General features: G+C 36.1%; 1 protein-coding gene across 3 annotated transcripts in view; it reads left to right on the top strand.

Annotated features, from left to right (window-relative positions):
* Window positions 1-14,741, top strand: part of MMS22L (MMS22 like, DNA repair protein) — a 156,152-nt gene that overhangs the window by 14,864 nt on the left and 126,547 nt on the right. For all 3 annotated transcript variants that reach the window (XM_023587680.3, XM_004454567.5, XM_071218604.1), the window contains 2 exons: window positions 12,442-12,529; window positions 12,624-12,801. In XM_023587680.3, coding sequence (XP_023443448.2) covers window positions 12,442-12,529; window positions 12,624-12,801 — 266 coding nt within the window. The remainder of the gene's footprint in view (window positions 1-12,441; window positions 12,530-12,623; window positions 12,802-14,741) is intronic.

The raw sequence follows: 14,741 nt of genomic DNA, 5'->3' as shown, positions 1-14,741 counted from the left end.
TGGCTTTTCCTCAGAAAGGGAAATGTAGAACTGTGATATGATCCATCAGTCCCTCTACTAGGAGTATATCCAGAAGAAATGAAAACAGTGACATGAACAGAAATTTCACATAGGTGTTCATAATGGCATTAGTTAAAATTGCAGAAAAATGAAAACAACCCAAGTGTCCATCAACTGATGAATGGATAAACCAATATTATATATACATACTATGGAGTACTATGCTGCTGTAAGAAGAAATGAAGTTGGGAACATATGGTAATATGGATGAACCCTGAGGATGTTATACTGAGTGAAATAAGCCATATATAAAAGGACAAACACCCTGTGGTCTGCTAATATGAACTAAATACGAAGAATAAATGTGGCGTTAAAACCTAGAACAGTGGAAATGTACAGAGTTGATGGTAACATATTGGAGTGAATATAAGTAAGACTCTTGGTTTATAAATGGGATTGTGGCTGAAAGGGGTAGTTTAGGGACATAATGTCAGTTGAAAGAAAGCTAGAGAATAATCTAGGGATTTAATAACCTAGTGAACCTGGAGGTGGAAGGAGATTGTGGCTAATAGTACAAATACAGGAATGTTCGTCTATGAAGTAGTACATCAGCAATACAAAGTGGTAAGAATATGGCAATGCATGGGAAAAATACAATAAATGTTACTTATGGACTATAGTTAGCAGCAATATTGTAATATTCTTGCATCAGTGTCAAAGAAAGTACTTTGTTAATGGTAAGGGTCAACAGTAGGTGGGTATGGAATTTTTATTCTTTGGATTTAGAAAAACATTCAAAAATTTAATGAGGCCTTGACTGCAGAACTCTAATGAATGTGAGAGCCACTGGTGTACACTTTTGATAGATTGTACAAAGCATGGTACTGTACTGTATAACACAGTAAACCATGTGTTGGAAGATGGATTGTGATTAACAGTACAGATATGAGGAGAGTGTTCTCTCATGAATGATAGCAAATATACAATACTAATACATGGTGTTAATAATAGGGGTGTTTGGAAAAAATAAACCAAATGTAAGCTATGGACAATAGTTAGTGGTAATGGTCTGATGATGTTCTTTCATAATCTATAACAGATACTCCAGAGCAATGCAATGTGTTGGTAGAGGGGTAAGTTCTGGGAATTCTGCACATATGCATCATTGTTTTGTAAGCTCACAACTTCTCTAATAAAAAATATGAGTATATATATGTAAGAAATAATTTTTCTAATACTTGATCAGCTTATATTAAACAAAATGGGTTGTATTTGCTCAGGTTGGAAGTCATTACTTCTTATCTTCATTTATTATTTTAGAGAAATGGCCAAATTTAGTAGTTTAATTAAGCAATATGGCCTGTTCTTGTTTTTTTTTTAAGTGAGTTGTACTGAGGTCTAATTTAAATACAACAAAATTGTCCAAGCTAAAGAGTATAATTCATTGAGTTTGGAAAAATATATGTAGTCATGTAAACACCACTGCAGTCGTGATATAGAACATTTCCATCACTTTAAGGATTTCTTGTTGCCCCCTTGCACTCAGTACCGTGTCCCTGCCAGTCCACACTCCTGCCTGCCCCTCCCCCCGTCCTCACTCCTGTAGCTCCTATAGAAGATGTTTTGATGTTACTGTAGTTTGATCTTTCCTAGAATTCCATATAATATAATTACACAGTCTTTTGGGTCTTATATCATTTATTTAGAAAAATATTTTTCAGATTCATGTTTTTTATATATCAGTAATTGATCACTTTTTGTTGCTGAATAGTATGTCATATATGGATATGTACCACATTTTGTTAATACAGTAAGTAGAGGGCATTTTGATTCTTTCCATTTTTTTTTTGCTATTATGAATAAAGCTGATTTGAATGTTGGAGTACCTGTCTTTGTATTGATATGTGTTTCCTTGGGATAGATATGTAGGAGTAACGTTTTTGTGTCATTGATTATTTTACTGTATAAGAAACTGCCAAAGTGTTTTGCAAAGAGGATGGCTATTTGGTAATTCTAGCAGCAATAGTATGTGAGTACATTCATTTACTATTGTCAGACTTTGTGTTTTTGGCCAGTCTAGTGCTGTATAGTGGTATCTCATTGTGGTTTAATTTACGTTTCTGATGACTAATCTGTGTTGACCATCTGCCTATCTTTACTGATGCCTGTTGAAGTACTTGGGTTTTTTACTTGGGTTGTCTTTTTATTATGGAGTTGTAAAAGTTCTTTATATGGTCTAAATATAAATCCTTTATTAGATATGTTTGTTTTCTCCCAGTCTGGTTTGCCTTCTTATATTGTTGTTTTTTTTGACGAGAAAGAATTATTTTAATTTAAATTTTTATTGTAGTAACATGTGTATATATAACATGACATTTGTCATTTTGGCTGCTTTTGAGTGTACAATTCACTGGTATTAACTACATTAACAATATTGGACTGCTGTCACTACCATCCATTACCAAAACTTTTTTTATCAGCTGTTCCAGCCCAATTCCTTAAGGGCCCGGGTCAGGTCGGACTCAAGACAAAAGGACACACTTGGTACAGAGTCAGGCATGGGCTTTATTGGGACTTATTGACAGGAGAGGATCGCCGGTGGCGGCAGGCTAAAGAATGAAAGTAGCACTCTACAGAGAGGCGAGAAAAAGATGGGGTAATATAAGGGCTCTCATAACAAAGGCATTCCGTAGGGTATGAGAAAAGAGTTTCTGTAAGAGTTCCATAAAGCTTACAATCAGGGTGTCTGGTAATGTTATTGCAGGAAGGAAGTATAGAGCCTTGAGAAGTTTAAAGTTTGTAGTACCATCTGTACATTTCTTTCCTGTGGGGAGGCTTGTTACTTTTTAACAAGTGAGTGTCCAAGTTATGCTGGCAGCTATGTGCCCAGGCCCTGGGCTCCCACATAAGCCCAAACAAATTCTGTACCCAATAATTAATAACTACCATTCCTTCTCCTCCCATCCCCCTGATAACCTCTAATCTACCTTCTGTCTCTTTGAATTTGCTTATTCTGTATATTTAATGTAAGTGAAATCATAAAGTATTTGTCTTTTTGTGTCTGGCTTATTTCATTTAGCATAATGTTTTCAAGGTTCATGCATGTTATAGCACATATCAGAACTTAGTTTCTATTTATCCTTATGTATGAATATGCCACATTTTACTTATCCATCATCTCTCAGTGGACACTTGGATTGTTTTCACTTTTTGGCTTTTGTAAATGCTGCTGTTGTGAATCTTGGGAAATAAGTGTGTGAGCAAAGAGTGAGCGTTTTGAGTTTTGAATTTTGATGAAGTCCTTTTTAATTTTTTGCATGTGATTAGTACTTTTTTGTATGAAATTTTTGCTTAATCTAGGTCACAAAATTTTTTTCCCCATGATTTCTTCTGCAAATTTTATATGGTGGTCTTAATTTCTATCGTTGTTTTGAGGTAATATTTATTATGGCGTGAGGTTTGGTATAGAGGCTCATTTTTCTGCAGATTACTATCCCTTAATTCCTGTACCATTTGTTGAAAGATTATCCTTTCCCCATTCTATTACCTTGGTATATTTGTAAAAAATCAAATGACCATTTATATGGGGCCATTTCTGGATTCTATTCAGTTCTTTTTATCTACTTGTCTATCCTTATACTAAAACCACACTTTCTTTATTACTGTAGCTTTTATAGTCAGTATTGAAATCATTTAGTGTAAGTCTGCTGATGTTGCCTTTAGCAAAATTGCTCTGACTGCTCTAGGTTGTTTTGCATTCCTGTATAAATTTTAGAATCAATTAGTCGATGTCTACTGAAAAATTTTGTTGGAAGACAGTTCTCCATGGAGTGCTTACATTTCTGCACATCTTCCAAGTGTGGCACCAACTGATACTTATTCTGGAATCCCTTGCAAGAATGTTTACATAGAGAACTGTTTTGGAAAATAGAGATACTGTCTTCTAGAGTAAAGGACATGTGTGTTTAATGCCCATTTTGAAAGATTCATGTTTCCTAAGCTTGGTATTCCTCTTCTCTAATTCAATTCAGTGTGTATACAGGCATCATCTGGCCCTTTTTGTGTTGCTCTGGGAAAATTGGTGCTTGAGGAACTGATACAAATGCTAACTCTTAGGCTACTGCTATTGTCATGAGTTATGAAATCCTTTGTCTCTGATTTTGGAGTCTCATGTTTTCTGCTTCTATGGCAGAATAATTTGTTAGCTTGCAAGTAGGGTAAAATCAGTTTTTGACCAGTCTAGGATTTTGATTGGATTGGCATTTTACCAATATTAAGTGTATCTCTACTTAGGTCTTCTTTCTCTTTGCAGCATTATGTACATTTTATTGCATAACTTGTACATACCTTGTTAAATTTCTCCTTATGTATTTTGCAATTTTGATATGGTTGTAAATGGTGTTCCTTTTTATTTTATATCCAGTTCTTCATTGCTAGTTTATAGAAATGCAACTTAATTTTGGATATTGACCTGTATTCTGCCACCTTGCTAAAACTCATACTAGTTTTAGTAGCTTTTTAATATTTCATTTGTGAAGAAGAATAGTTTTCTCTTTGCTTTCCAATCTGTATACCCTTTATTTCTTTATCTTGCTCATCTTTCTGGGACCTTTAGTTCAATGTTGAATAGAAGTGGGAGATTGGATATGGTTGCCTTCTTTCTGATCCTATCAGGAAGATATTCAGTTTTTTACCGTTGTATGTCATGTTAAGTCTACATTTTTTGTACGTTCCCTATTACAGTGTTAGGTCGTTCCTTTCTTCCTAGTTTGCTGAGAGTTTTTGTCATGGATGAGTTTTGTCAAATGTTTTTTCTATCTCTGTTGATATGTTCGTATGTTTTTCTCCTTTAGTTTATTAACATAGTGAATTGCATGAGTAATATTTGAGTGTCAACCCAGTAATGATTATCATTATGTGTTATCCTTCTAATATGTTACTGCAAATTTTTCATTGTGTCTGTCTGTTTAGGGATTCTGGTCTGAGTGTTCTTGTAATCGTTTTGTCTGGTTTTAATGTGAGGGTAATGCTAGCATCATAAAATGAATTGGGAACTGTTCCTTTCTATTGTCTGGAATCCGTAGTTTGTATAGAATTGAAAGTTTTTATTCCTTAAATATTTAGTCGAATTCACTAGTGAAACCATCTGGACTTCGTTGTGACTAAATTTTTAACCACAAATTCAATTTCTTTAAGAGATAGAGAGCTATTTAGGTTATCAATTTCTTTTTGAGTTTTGATAGTTTGTGTCTGTATTAATTTTCTATTGTTGCCTTAACAAATTACCACATACTTAAATGGCTTATGGAAATTCAGATTTATTGTCTTACAGTTCAGTAGGTCACAAGTCCAACAGGGTCTCATCCAGACAAAATCAAGGTATTGGCAGGGCTGTTTTCCTTCTTGGAGTGTCTAGGGCAGACTCTATTTCCTTGCCTTCCAGTTTCAGGAGGCTGACCACATTCCTTGGCTCCTGTGCCTTCCCCCCATTTCCCCTCCATTTTTAAAGCCAGCAACATTGAATCTCTCTAACCCTTCTTCCATAGCCACATTCCCTAGATTATAGCCTGCAGAGGTTCTCTGCTTTTAAGGACTCATGTGATTGGTTTGGACAGACTTGGATAACACAGGGTACTCTCCACATCTCATGGTCCTTAAGCTTAATCACATCTATAAAGTCCACTTTGACCTGTAAATTAGTGTATTCACTGTTTCTGGGATTATGATGTGGAAACTTTGGGTGGCCATTATTTTGCTTACCACAGTGTCTTTGAAGGAATTTGTAACTTTTCATCTAAACTGTCAAATTTATTAACATAAGGTTGTTCATAATATACCCTTTTCCTTTGAATATCATTAGTATCTGTAGAATTTCCCCTCTTTTATTCCTGATAGTCACAATTTATGCCTCCTCCCCCTTTTTTTATCTTGATCAGTCTAGCTAGAGTAGTAGTGGGCAACTGGGGGCAAACTTTTCTGCTAGGGGACATTGGACAATATCTAGAAACATTTTTGGATGTACAGTTGGGGGAGAGGGAATTGGCTGTCAACATTTACTGTGCAGGGGCCAGGGATACTGCTAAACATCCTTCATTACCTAGGACTGCCCCCTGAAAGAGGAAACTATCCAGTCCAAAACACCTGCAGTACTGAAGTTGAAAAACCCTGGGCTATATTTTGATGAATTTTCTTGAGTTTTTCAAAGAATCAGCTTTTGGTTTTATTGGTTTTTCCTAATTGTGTTTCTTTTTTATTGCATTCATTTCTAATCTTATTTTCTTTTATTATTTCCTTCCTTCCTGGGTTTTATGTACTCTTTTTCTAGGTTCTTAAGGAAGAATGCTAGATAATATATTTGAAATTTTCTTTCTAATATGAGCATGTAATGTTATACATTTTCTTTTGAATACATTCCACAATTTTAGGTATGTTGTACAGTATGTTCATTTCCATTCATTTCATAATGTTTTCAAATATCTCTTGTGATATCTTTAAAAAAATTTTTTTACCAAGGGTTGGACAGGTGTTTAATTTTCCAATATTTGGGATTTTCCAGATATTTGTTGTTGAGATTTAACTAGTTCTGTTGTTACCAAAGAATACACTTATATTAAGTATTTTAAATTTCATGGTATTTGTTTTAAAGGTAAAAATATGGTCTCTCTGTAGAGTGAGTTGCTGCAAGGTGTGTTGTGGGAACATAGGCTCAGAGCATGATGGAAACTTTCAGCAAATGACTGCTTTATTACTTACACAACCACTAAACATCCAAACGAGCATGGGAAGAGATTAATTGTGGTTGGTCTCCTGGGGTAGCCAAACTGCTTGGGTAGGGGTCTTCATGTTGGAGAAGAGAGACAAATCTATGGTGTTTAAGTGTGGTATTTATCTACCCTAGTGGGGAGAAGGCACTCCCGCTGAGAATTCCTGACTCGATTATCATCTGGGGCTGCTTGTTCCTGGTATCCAGGTTTAAGGTCTGGTCAGGTCTTTTCATTAGATCTAACATCTTCCCTGGGTTGTAGAATGGAAACAGACTGAAACATCATCACACGGTGGAAAAGAGACGGAGGTAGGCGAGGGCATTGAGATGACCACTAGTGTGAACCCCTGACTTCCCTGGTGAGTGCTCCCTGTGCACTTGAAAACCGTGAATTCTGCTGTACCATCTGTGAAGTGTTCTGTGCTGTTAATCAGATCCAGTTGGTTGATAAAGTTTTTCTAAGTCTTCTTTATCCTTACAGATTTTCTGTGTACGTGTTCTCTCAATTATTGAGAAGAGAGTATTGAAATATCCAACTATAATTCTGTATTTGTCTTTTTATCCTTTCAGTCTACCAGTATTTGCTTTATGTATTTTTAGGCTGTATTACTAGGTACAAACACATTTAGTATTATTATGCCCTTTTTTTGCTTTTTAATTTGAAATACTTTCAAACTTATAGGACACTTAAAAATTTAAAACAAACTCCATTAAAAGAACACTGACATTCCCCTATCCCCCCAGGTACCCATATCCACCAATATGTCACTCCTTCTATATGTCTAGAAATCCATTTTTTAAACAGAGTATAGGTTGTATACATCATGTTCCTTGAACACTTAATACTGTCATGCACATTTCTTAAAAACAAACAAGTATATCCACTTAAGTGACCACCATAATTGCAATCAACGTTAAGCATTTTAACATTGATATAAAATTTTCCATCTATATTGCAGTTTTTTCATTTGTTCCAATGATGTCCCTTTGAACATTTCTCTTTCTTTGCTAGATCTCATCCAAGATCAAATATTGCGTTTAATTATAATTGTCTCTAGTTGTTTTCCCTCCCTCCCCCCGTCTTTCTTTTTCCCTCTTCTTCCTCCCTTCATCCCTTCCAACCTTCCTTCCTTTTGTGAAAACATATGTACAATGTAAATTTGATTGTCAACCACTGCCAAGCATACCATTCAGTGGGATTAATCACATTTACAGTAACTGCAGTATTCTCATCAGCTTCTTTTACTAAAACCCATCTCCCCAAACAGAAACCCAACTCTCATTACGCATGAACTCCCTGTTCCTCCAGCCTCCTGTTCTTTAATTTCTGTCTCTATAAATTTGCGAATTCTCTAATATTTCCTTTATAATTATCATGGGCTTAAATATAACATCATAAATCTATAAAAGTCTTGTTTTCTTTGATACCAACTTCAATAATATATGCAAATTATGTTCCTAAACCCCTCCGTCCCCCCATCTTTATGTACTTCTTGTCACACATATTTTTAAACATTTTGAGTTTAAAACCATTGGTTTATCATGATATTTTATGCATTTGCCTTTTTTGATCCTGTAGGAAGTACAAAGTGGAGTTACAAACCAAAAACACAATAGTACTGGCATTTACATTTTGCCCTGTTGTTACCCTTACTGGTGCCTTTGCTGGACTGTTCCCCACCCCTCTCCAGGTTGGCACAGAGCCAGCCCATGCTCCTAGTACAGATCCCTGGTCCCGGTTCCAGAGAGAACACAATAACTCTTATGCATATACTCAGGATATATTTTACCTAATCATTTTTTTCCTACCTGAATTTCCTTTGACTTTTTTTTTTTAATTCAGTTTTAAAGTGAAACCTCCCAGCATTTGTTTGAAAAAATGTTTTTTGCCAGGTTTTGACAGTTTTTTTTTCCTTTCAGCGCTTCAAAACTTTCTGTTTTATTTTGATTTGCATATTTTCTAATGTAAAGCCTATTGCCATTCTCTTTTTTTTTTTGCTCTTTAAGTAAGATAACTTTTTTTCTCTCTCTACTTTTATGTTTTTCTGTTTATCACTGCTTTTCAGCAGTTTATGATTTGCCTTGGCTTGTGGTTTTCCATTTCTTTTTGTTTGTTTGTTTGAGATTCACTGAGCTTCTTGGATCTGTGGGTTTATAGTTTATTCGTCATATTAGGAGAGATTTTGGACATAATTTCTTCAGATAATTTTTCTGCATTTCCCTCCTGAATCTTCATGTGAAGATGTGAGACTGGTATTTTCCCACTTCACTGATACTCTGTTCATTAAAAAAATTTTTTTTTTGCTTTTGCTTTTCTGAGTAGTTTTTAATGCTTTATTTTCAAGGTTATTAATTTTTTTACTGTTATTTCTGATTTATTTTTAATTCATCCATTGTTATTTGTTATTACAGAGATTGTGTTTTTGGTCTTTGAACACTCCCTTTGGATCTTTTTTGTAGCTTCCATTTTTGTCCTTTTCCTTGTTTTCATATGTTTTGAACACACAGTGTATTTATAATTGATATATTTACTTCCCTGATGCTAGTTTTTCTCATCTCTGTCATTTCTATGTCTGTTTATGTTGGTTGATTTTTCTCCTCTTATGTGTTATATTTTTCTCTTCTTTAATTATCTCTTAATTTTAATTGTGTGTTAGAAATGTGGATTTTACATTGCTGTTTTCTGGATTTTCTTGTATTCCTTTAATTAGTATTGAATTTTGTTCTAGCTTGCAGTTTGGTTTCTTGCAAGCCATTCGCTCTTTTTGAGGCTTGTTTAAATTTTCTTAGGACTTTTATTTAAAAAAAAAATTTTTTTTTTTTTAAGATTTATTTCTTATTTATTTCCCTTCTCTTCCCCGCCCCCCCCCCCCAGTTGTCTGCTCTCTGTGTCCTTTTGCTGTGTGATCTTCTTTGTCCGCTTATATTCTTGTCAGCGGCACCTGGAATCTGTGTCTCGTTTTGTTGTGTCATCCTGCTGCATCAGCTCTCTGTGTGTGTGGTGCCCTTCCTGGGCAGGCTGCACTTTTCTTGCGCAGGGCGGTTCTCCTTACAGAGTGAACTCCATGCACATTGGGCTTCTTTACGCAGGGGACACCCCTGCGTGGCACGGCACTCCTTGCACGCATCAGCACTGCGCATGGGCCACCTCATCACATGGGTCAGGAGGCCCTGGGTTTGAACCTTGGACCTCCCATGTGGTAGGCGGGTGCCCTAACTCTTGGGCCAAATTCACTTCCCAGGACTGTTTTAAAGCAGTGTTTGGTCTAATGTTAATTTAGGACTAGTAGGGCTTCTAAGGATTCTATCTGATGCCTGGTATATTATGAGGTTTTTTCCTGATCTTGCTATTTGGAACTTAAAGCTATTTCCAGCTTCTCTAGCTTTGTTAGGTGATAGTTTTCTGTTGTTTTATTGCCTCTGGTATATTTTTGCATGGTTTCACAGATCTGTAATCAATGAAAGACTCAAGTGGGTGTCTCTGCATCTCTGAAATGGAGCTATTTCATTGTGTAGCTTCCCTCTTATTCACTGCTTTTGCCCTGCTTATTTAGCTCCCTAAATTGATCTCCCTAAATTCAATCTCAAATCTCTAACTCAGTGAGTTGGATTCTGTTTGGGTTCCCCTTCCCTGTGCTGCAGCCTGGAAACTATCTGTAGGTGGGAAGCTGGTATCTCTTTGGGGTAACAGTCTTGTATTACCTTGTGTCCAATGCTAGAAAACTCTTTTTTTATATAGTTGTTGTGGTTTTCTAGTTTAAGGTGTTTGTGGATAAACCGTTTCCCATTTACTGATTACATTTTGGCCAGATGCAAAAGTTAATAACACTTATTTTGAAGAGAGTACTGCATTTATGGACTGAGAATTTAGAAACTTGGGGCCCATGTGTCTTCTGTAGGTAAAATATAATTAAACCATAAACCATGAAAATGTTCAGTTTAATATGTAGGTGTTTGCACATTGACTTCATATCTACACTCCTGTTGGTTTTGCCAGAGTAGTGGTAATATTTGTTCATTTGAATTCTAATTCAGAAATGAGTGTTACCTTATTTTTAATATGGGTAAGAATTTGTTGTTTATAATTCTCATTATCTTTTCTCTGCTTTTGTTTATTGAGTGTTTCTTACTCACTTTTCCTATAGTGATTATCAGTGTTTTACATACAGTAGCTACTCAGATAGTTTTTTTTTTTTTAAAGATTTGTTTATTTCTCTCCCCTTCTGCCCCACCCCGGTTGTCTGTTCTCTGTGTCTATTTGCTGCATGTTCTTCTTTGTCTGCTTCTATTGTTGTCAGCTGCACAAGAATCTGTGTTTCTTTTTGTTATGTAATCTTGTTGTGTCAGCTCTCCGTGTGCGCAGCACCATTCCTCAGCAGGCTGAACTTTCTTTCGCTCTGGGCGGCTCTCCTTATGGGGGGGCACACTCCTTGTGCGTAGGGCTCCCCTATGCGGGGACACCCCTGCATGGCACGGCACTCCTTATGTGCATCAGCACTGTGCTTGGGCCAGCTCCACATGGGTGTAGGAGGCCTGGGGTTTGAACCTTGGACCTCTCATGTGGTAGACGGATGCCCTAACCACTGGGCCAAGGCCGCTTCCCTCAGATAGTTTTTGTTGAAGGAAATGTTGAAGTAAGTTAGGGGGAGATGGCACACAATGAGGTGAGAGAGAGACAGGAACAGTGCTAGGCCATTCAGGGCCTTATAAGTCATTATAAGGAATTTTGGCTTTATTCTAAATGCAATTCATAGCTTTTCATAGGTTTTGACATGAATTTTGATATACATTTTAAGCAGACTTAGATTATGAATGGCAAAGATACAATGTGACATGAATTTTGATATACATTTTAAGCAGACTTAGATTATGAATGGCAAAGATACAATGTGAAAACCTGTTTGGAGCTCTGTTGCAGTGGTTCATTCGAGAGGTTATTAGGCCTCCATAGAGAAAATGAATTGTTTTGGGGTATATTTTGGGCATAAGGTAAATAGGTCTCTGATGGATTAGATATGAGGCTAACATACAGGCAACTGGTGACATCAGTTAATAAGATGGAGAAAACTTGGGCAGTATAAACAGGTTTAGGGCAAAATCAGAGTTGTTTTATTTGCATTGTCAAGGCAATCCAAGTATAGATGTCAGGCTGTTTGACATGCAGAGTCGGGAGTACTAAGGGGAGGTCTGGAATATAGATAAACCTTTTGGAGGTATTGTCATTTAGAAAAAGAACTGGTGAGCTTGTACATGTAGTAAGAGATGTACAGGGAGGACAGGACTCAGGACTGAGTCCTGAGGAGAATCATGTCAGTAATAACTTTGAGGAGGAAAATCCAGTAAAGGAAATGTAAGAGAAAGGACAAACAGGCAAGAAAGAAGATTGGCAGTATATGTTACTGTTGCAACAGGTACAGAGATGTACCTGTTGCTCCTACAAGGACAAGTTACTTGAGTACAAATAGTGTGCATTAGATTGGACAACATTGGTTTCATTGGTGACCTTAATAAGACTAATTTTTGTGATGTGGTAAGGATAGAGACCAGAAGGGAATCAGTTTAAAAAGTTACAAAATGGAAAATTGCTGCTGCCATTTGTTATAAAGTGTTGGGTTTTTTTGTCACTTTCCATGGATTAATTATTTAAGTTAGGATTAACATTGTCCTTTTGGTTTCAGGGCAGATATCAAACCTCCACTGCAAAGCAGACAATATTAGACAGCAGTGTGTACTATTTCTTCATTACGTTAAAGTTTTCATCTTCAGGTAGGATGTCAGCTGAGTATTTTTATTACTGTATCAGTCCTTAGTGTGTTTTTATCCAGACTCTGGTTGTTTATTGTGTCTAATCATTTTTTAGGTACCTGAAAGTACAAAATGCTGAGAGTCTTGTTCCTGACCATCCCTACGAAACTTTAGAGGCTCTACTTCCCTCGGTGTTGGTTGATGAGCTCCATGGATTGCTCTTGTATATTGGACAACTATCTGAACTTCCCAATATAAATCTAGGCGCATTTGTAAATCAAAACCAGATTAAGGTTTGACTCATTTAATTTTTAAAATATCAGCCTTTACTCCCAACAAGAAATAATTATCAAAAATGAGTGAAATTAGTGAAGAGTACAGCTCTCCCTGAGTTGAACCAGACTGCCTGGGTAGAGATTTCTGGCTCCTCCTTTTTTCCTTTTTTTTTTTTTTTCCAAAGAAGATACTAGGGATTGAACCTAGGACATTGTACATGGAAGCAGTCACTCAACTGCTGAGCTACATCCCCTTCTTCCTCCTTTTATTAATTCTGTGTCTTTGGGCAAGTAGCAACTCTGTGTTTTAGTCTTCCATCTGTATAATTTGGGTAACTTCTTTGAGTTGTTGGGAGGATTAGGATTAAATAAATTAATATTCACAAAGTACTTAAGAAGTATATATACTGTATAAATGTTAGCTATTCACTATTCCAGATTGTGACTAAATGTTTAAAAAAATTTCAAAGTAAATACAATACCCTTTATTTTCTAACATTTTTTATCGTCTTCCTCATTGACAAAAATTTGGATAATCCCTAATTTATGTTTTAGAAAAATTCAAGATTACCTTATTAGAAATACACTTTTAAAACCATATCATTAAAAAAACCAAAAACAATAAAAACCATATTATTATTTCCAGTCTGACTTTTGAGACCCTTTGGGAATATGATTAGGATTGCTTTTTCTATGCCTTTTTTCCTTCCTTTGATAATCATTCCCTCAAAGTTTGCTTTTTAAAAATTTGATTGTTATTATGGCCAGGTTTATAGAAATGATTAATAAATTCTCCCTATCAAAATGTGAATTTTTATGAAAGACAAATGATGATAATTCATCACTGGATCCTTCACTCTCAGCCCCTTCCATTGTGTCCAGCTTCACCAATTTGAATAACTTTTTTAGGAAAATAACTTTACCAAAATAATAAGGTACAGTTAAAAGTCTATTTCTGTGAAATTTCACAAAAAAATAAAATATTGACCGTGTTCTTCTTAGAGATCAATATATATAATAATAAAAGTGATTTGAATTCACAGATTAATATATTTAATCCTTAGAAAGCATGTAATTACTTATTTATTTTTTATTTCTTTCTCTCCCCTCTTCCCCCCCCCCCCCTGGTGTCCGCTCTCTGTGTCCATTTGCTGTGTGTTCTTCTGTTTCCGTTTGTATTCTTGTCAGCGGCACCCCGAATCAGTGTCTTGTTTTGTTGTGTCATCTTGCTACATCAGCTTTCCATGTGTGTGGCGCTACTCCTGGGCAGGCTGCACTTTTTTCCCTCTGGGTGACTCTCCTTACGGGGCACACTCCTTGCACGTGGGGCTCCCCTACACGGTAACCACCCCTGTGTGGCATGGCACTCCTTGCCCACATCAGCACTGTGCGTGGGCCAGCTCATCACAAGGATCAGGAGGCCCTGGCTTCGAACCTTGGACCTCCCATGTGGTAGGCGGATGCCCTATCCGTCAGGCCAAATCTGCTTCCCTGTAATTACTTTTAATCATGTTATTTAATAAAGATTCATTGCTAGATTATGGGGAGAGGGATATGTTTCCTTCTCCCACCCAGTCTCTATAAAGTGAGCTATTTTTTATTTTCTGAATATCCACCAAGTACTACATAAAAAGTAAAAATTAATAATTTATCTAGCAGCAGAAATAAAGAATGTGCTCAAGGGCCCTAAACTAGGCTTTTGCCCTTCATAGGCCTTGTAATTAGTCTTCAAAAGATAGGTTATTTGAAGATCCAAAGATTGGAATTTTAATGCATGGGGAAAAAACATACACACACCCTAAAAAACTGCTAAAATACTATTCCGAAATAAACAGGAACAAAGATCTTATAAAATAAAAAGTACCGCAAAATAATAGGCACCTTTCAGTACTATTTGAAAGTTTTACCAGTCTTATATAAGTAATTATCTTGTCTTAATTGGTATTTTCCATTGACAT

The sequence above is a fragment of the Dasypus novemcinctus genome, chromosome 11, assembly GCF_030445035.2.
Source record: "Dasypus novemcinctus isolate mDasNov1 chromosome 11, mDasNov1.1.hap2, whole genome shotgun sequence".
NCBI lineage: Eukaryota > Metazoa > Chordata > Mammalia > Cingulata > Dasypodidae > Dasypus > Dasypus novemcinctus.
This window is presented reverse-complemented; position numbering and strand designations above follow the sequence as displayed.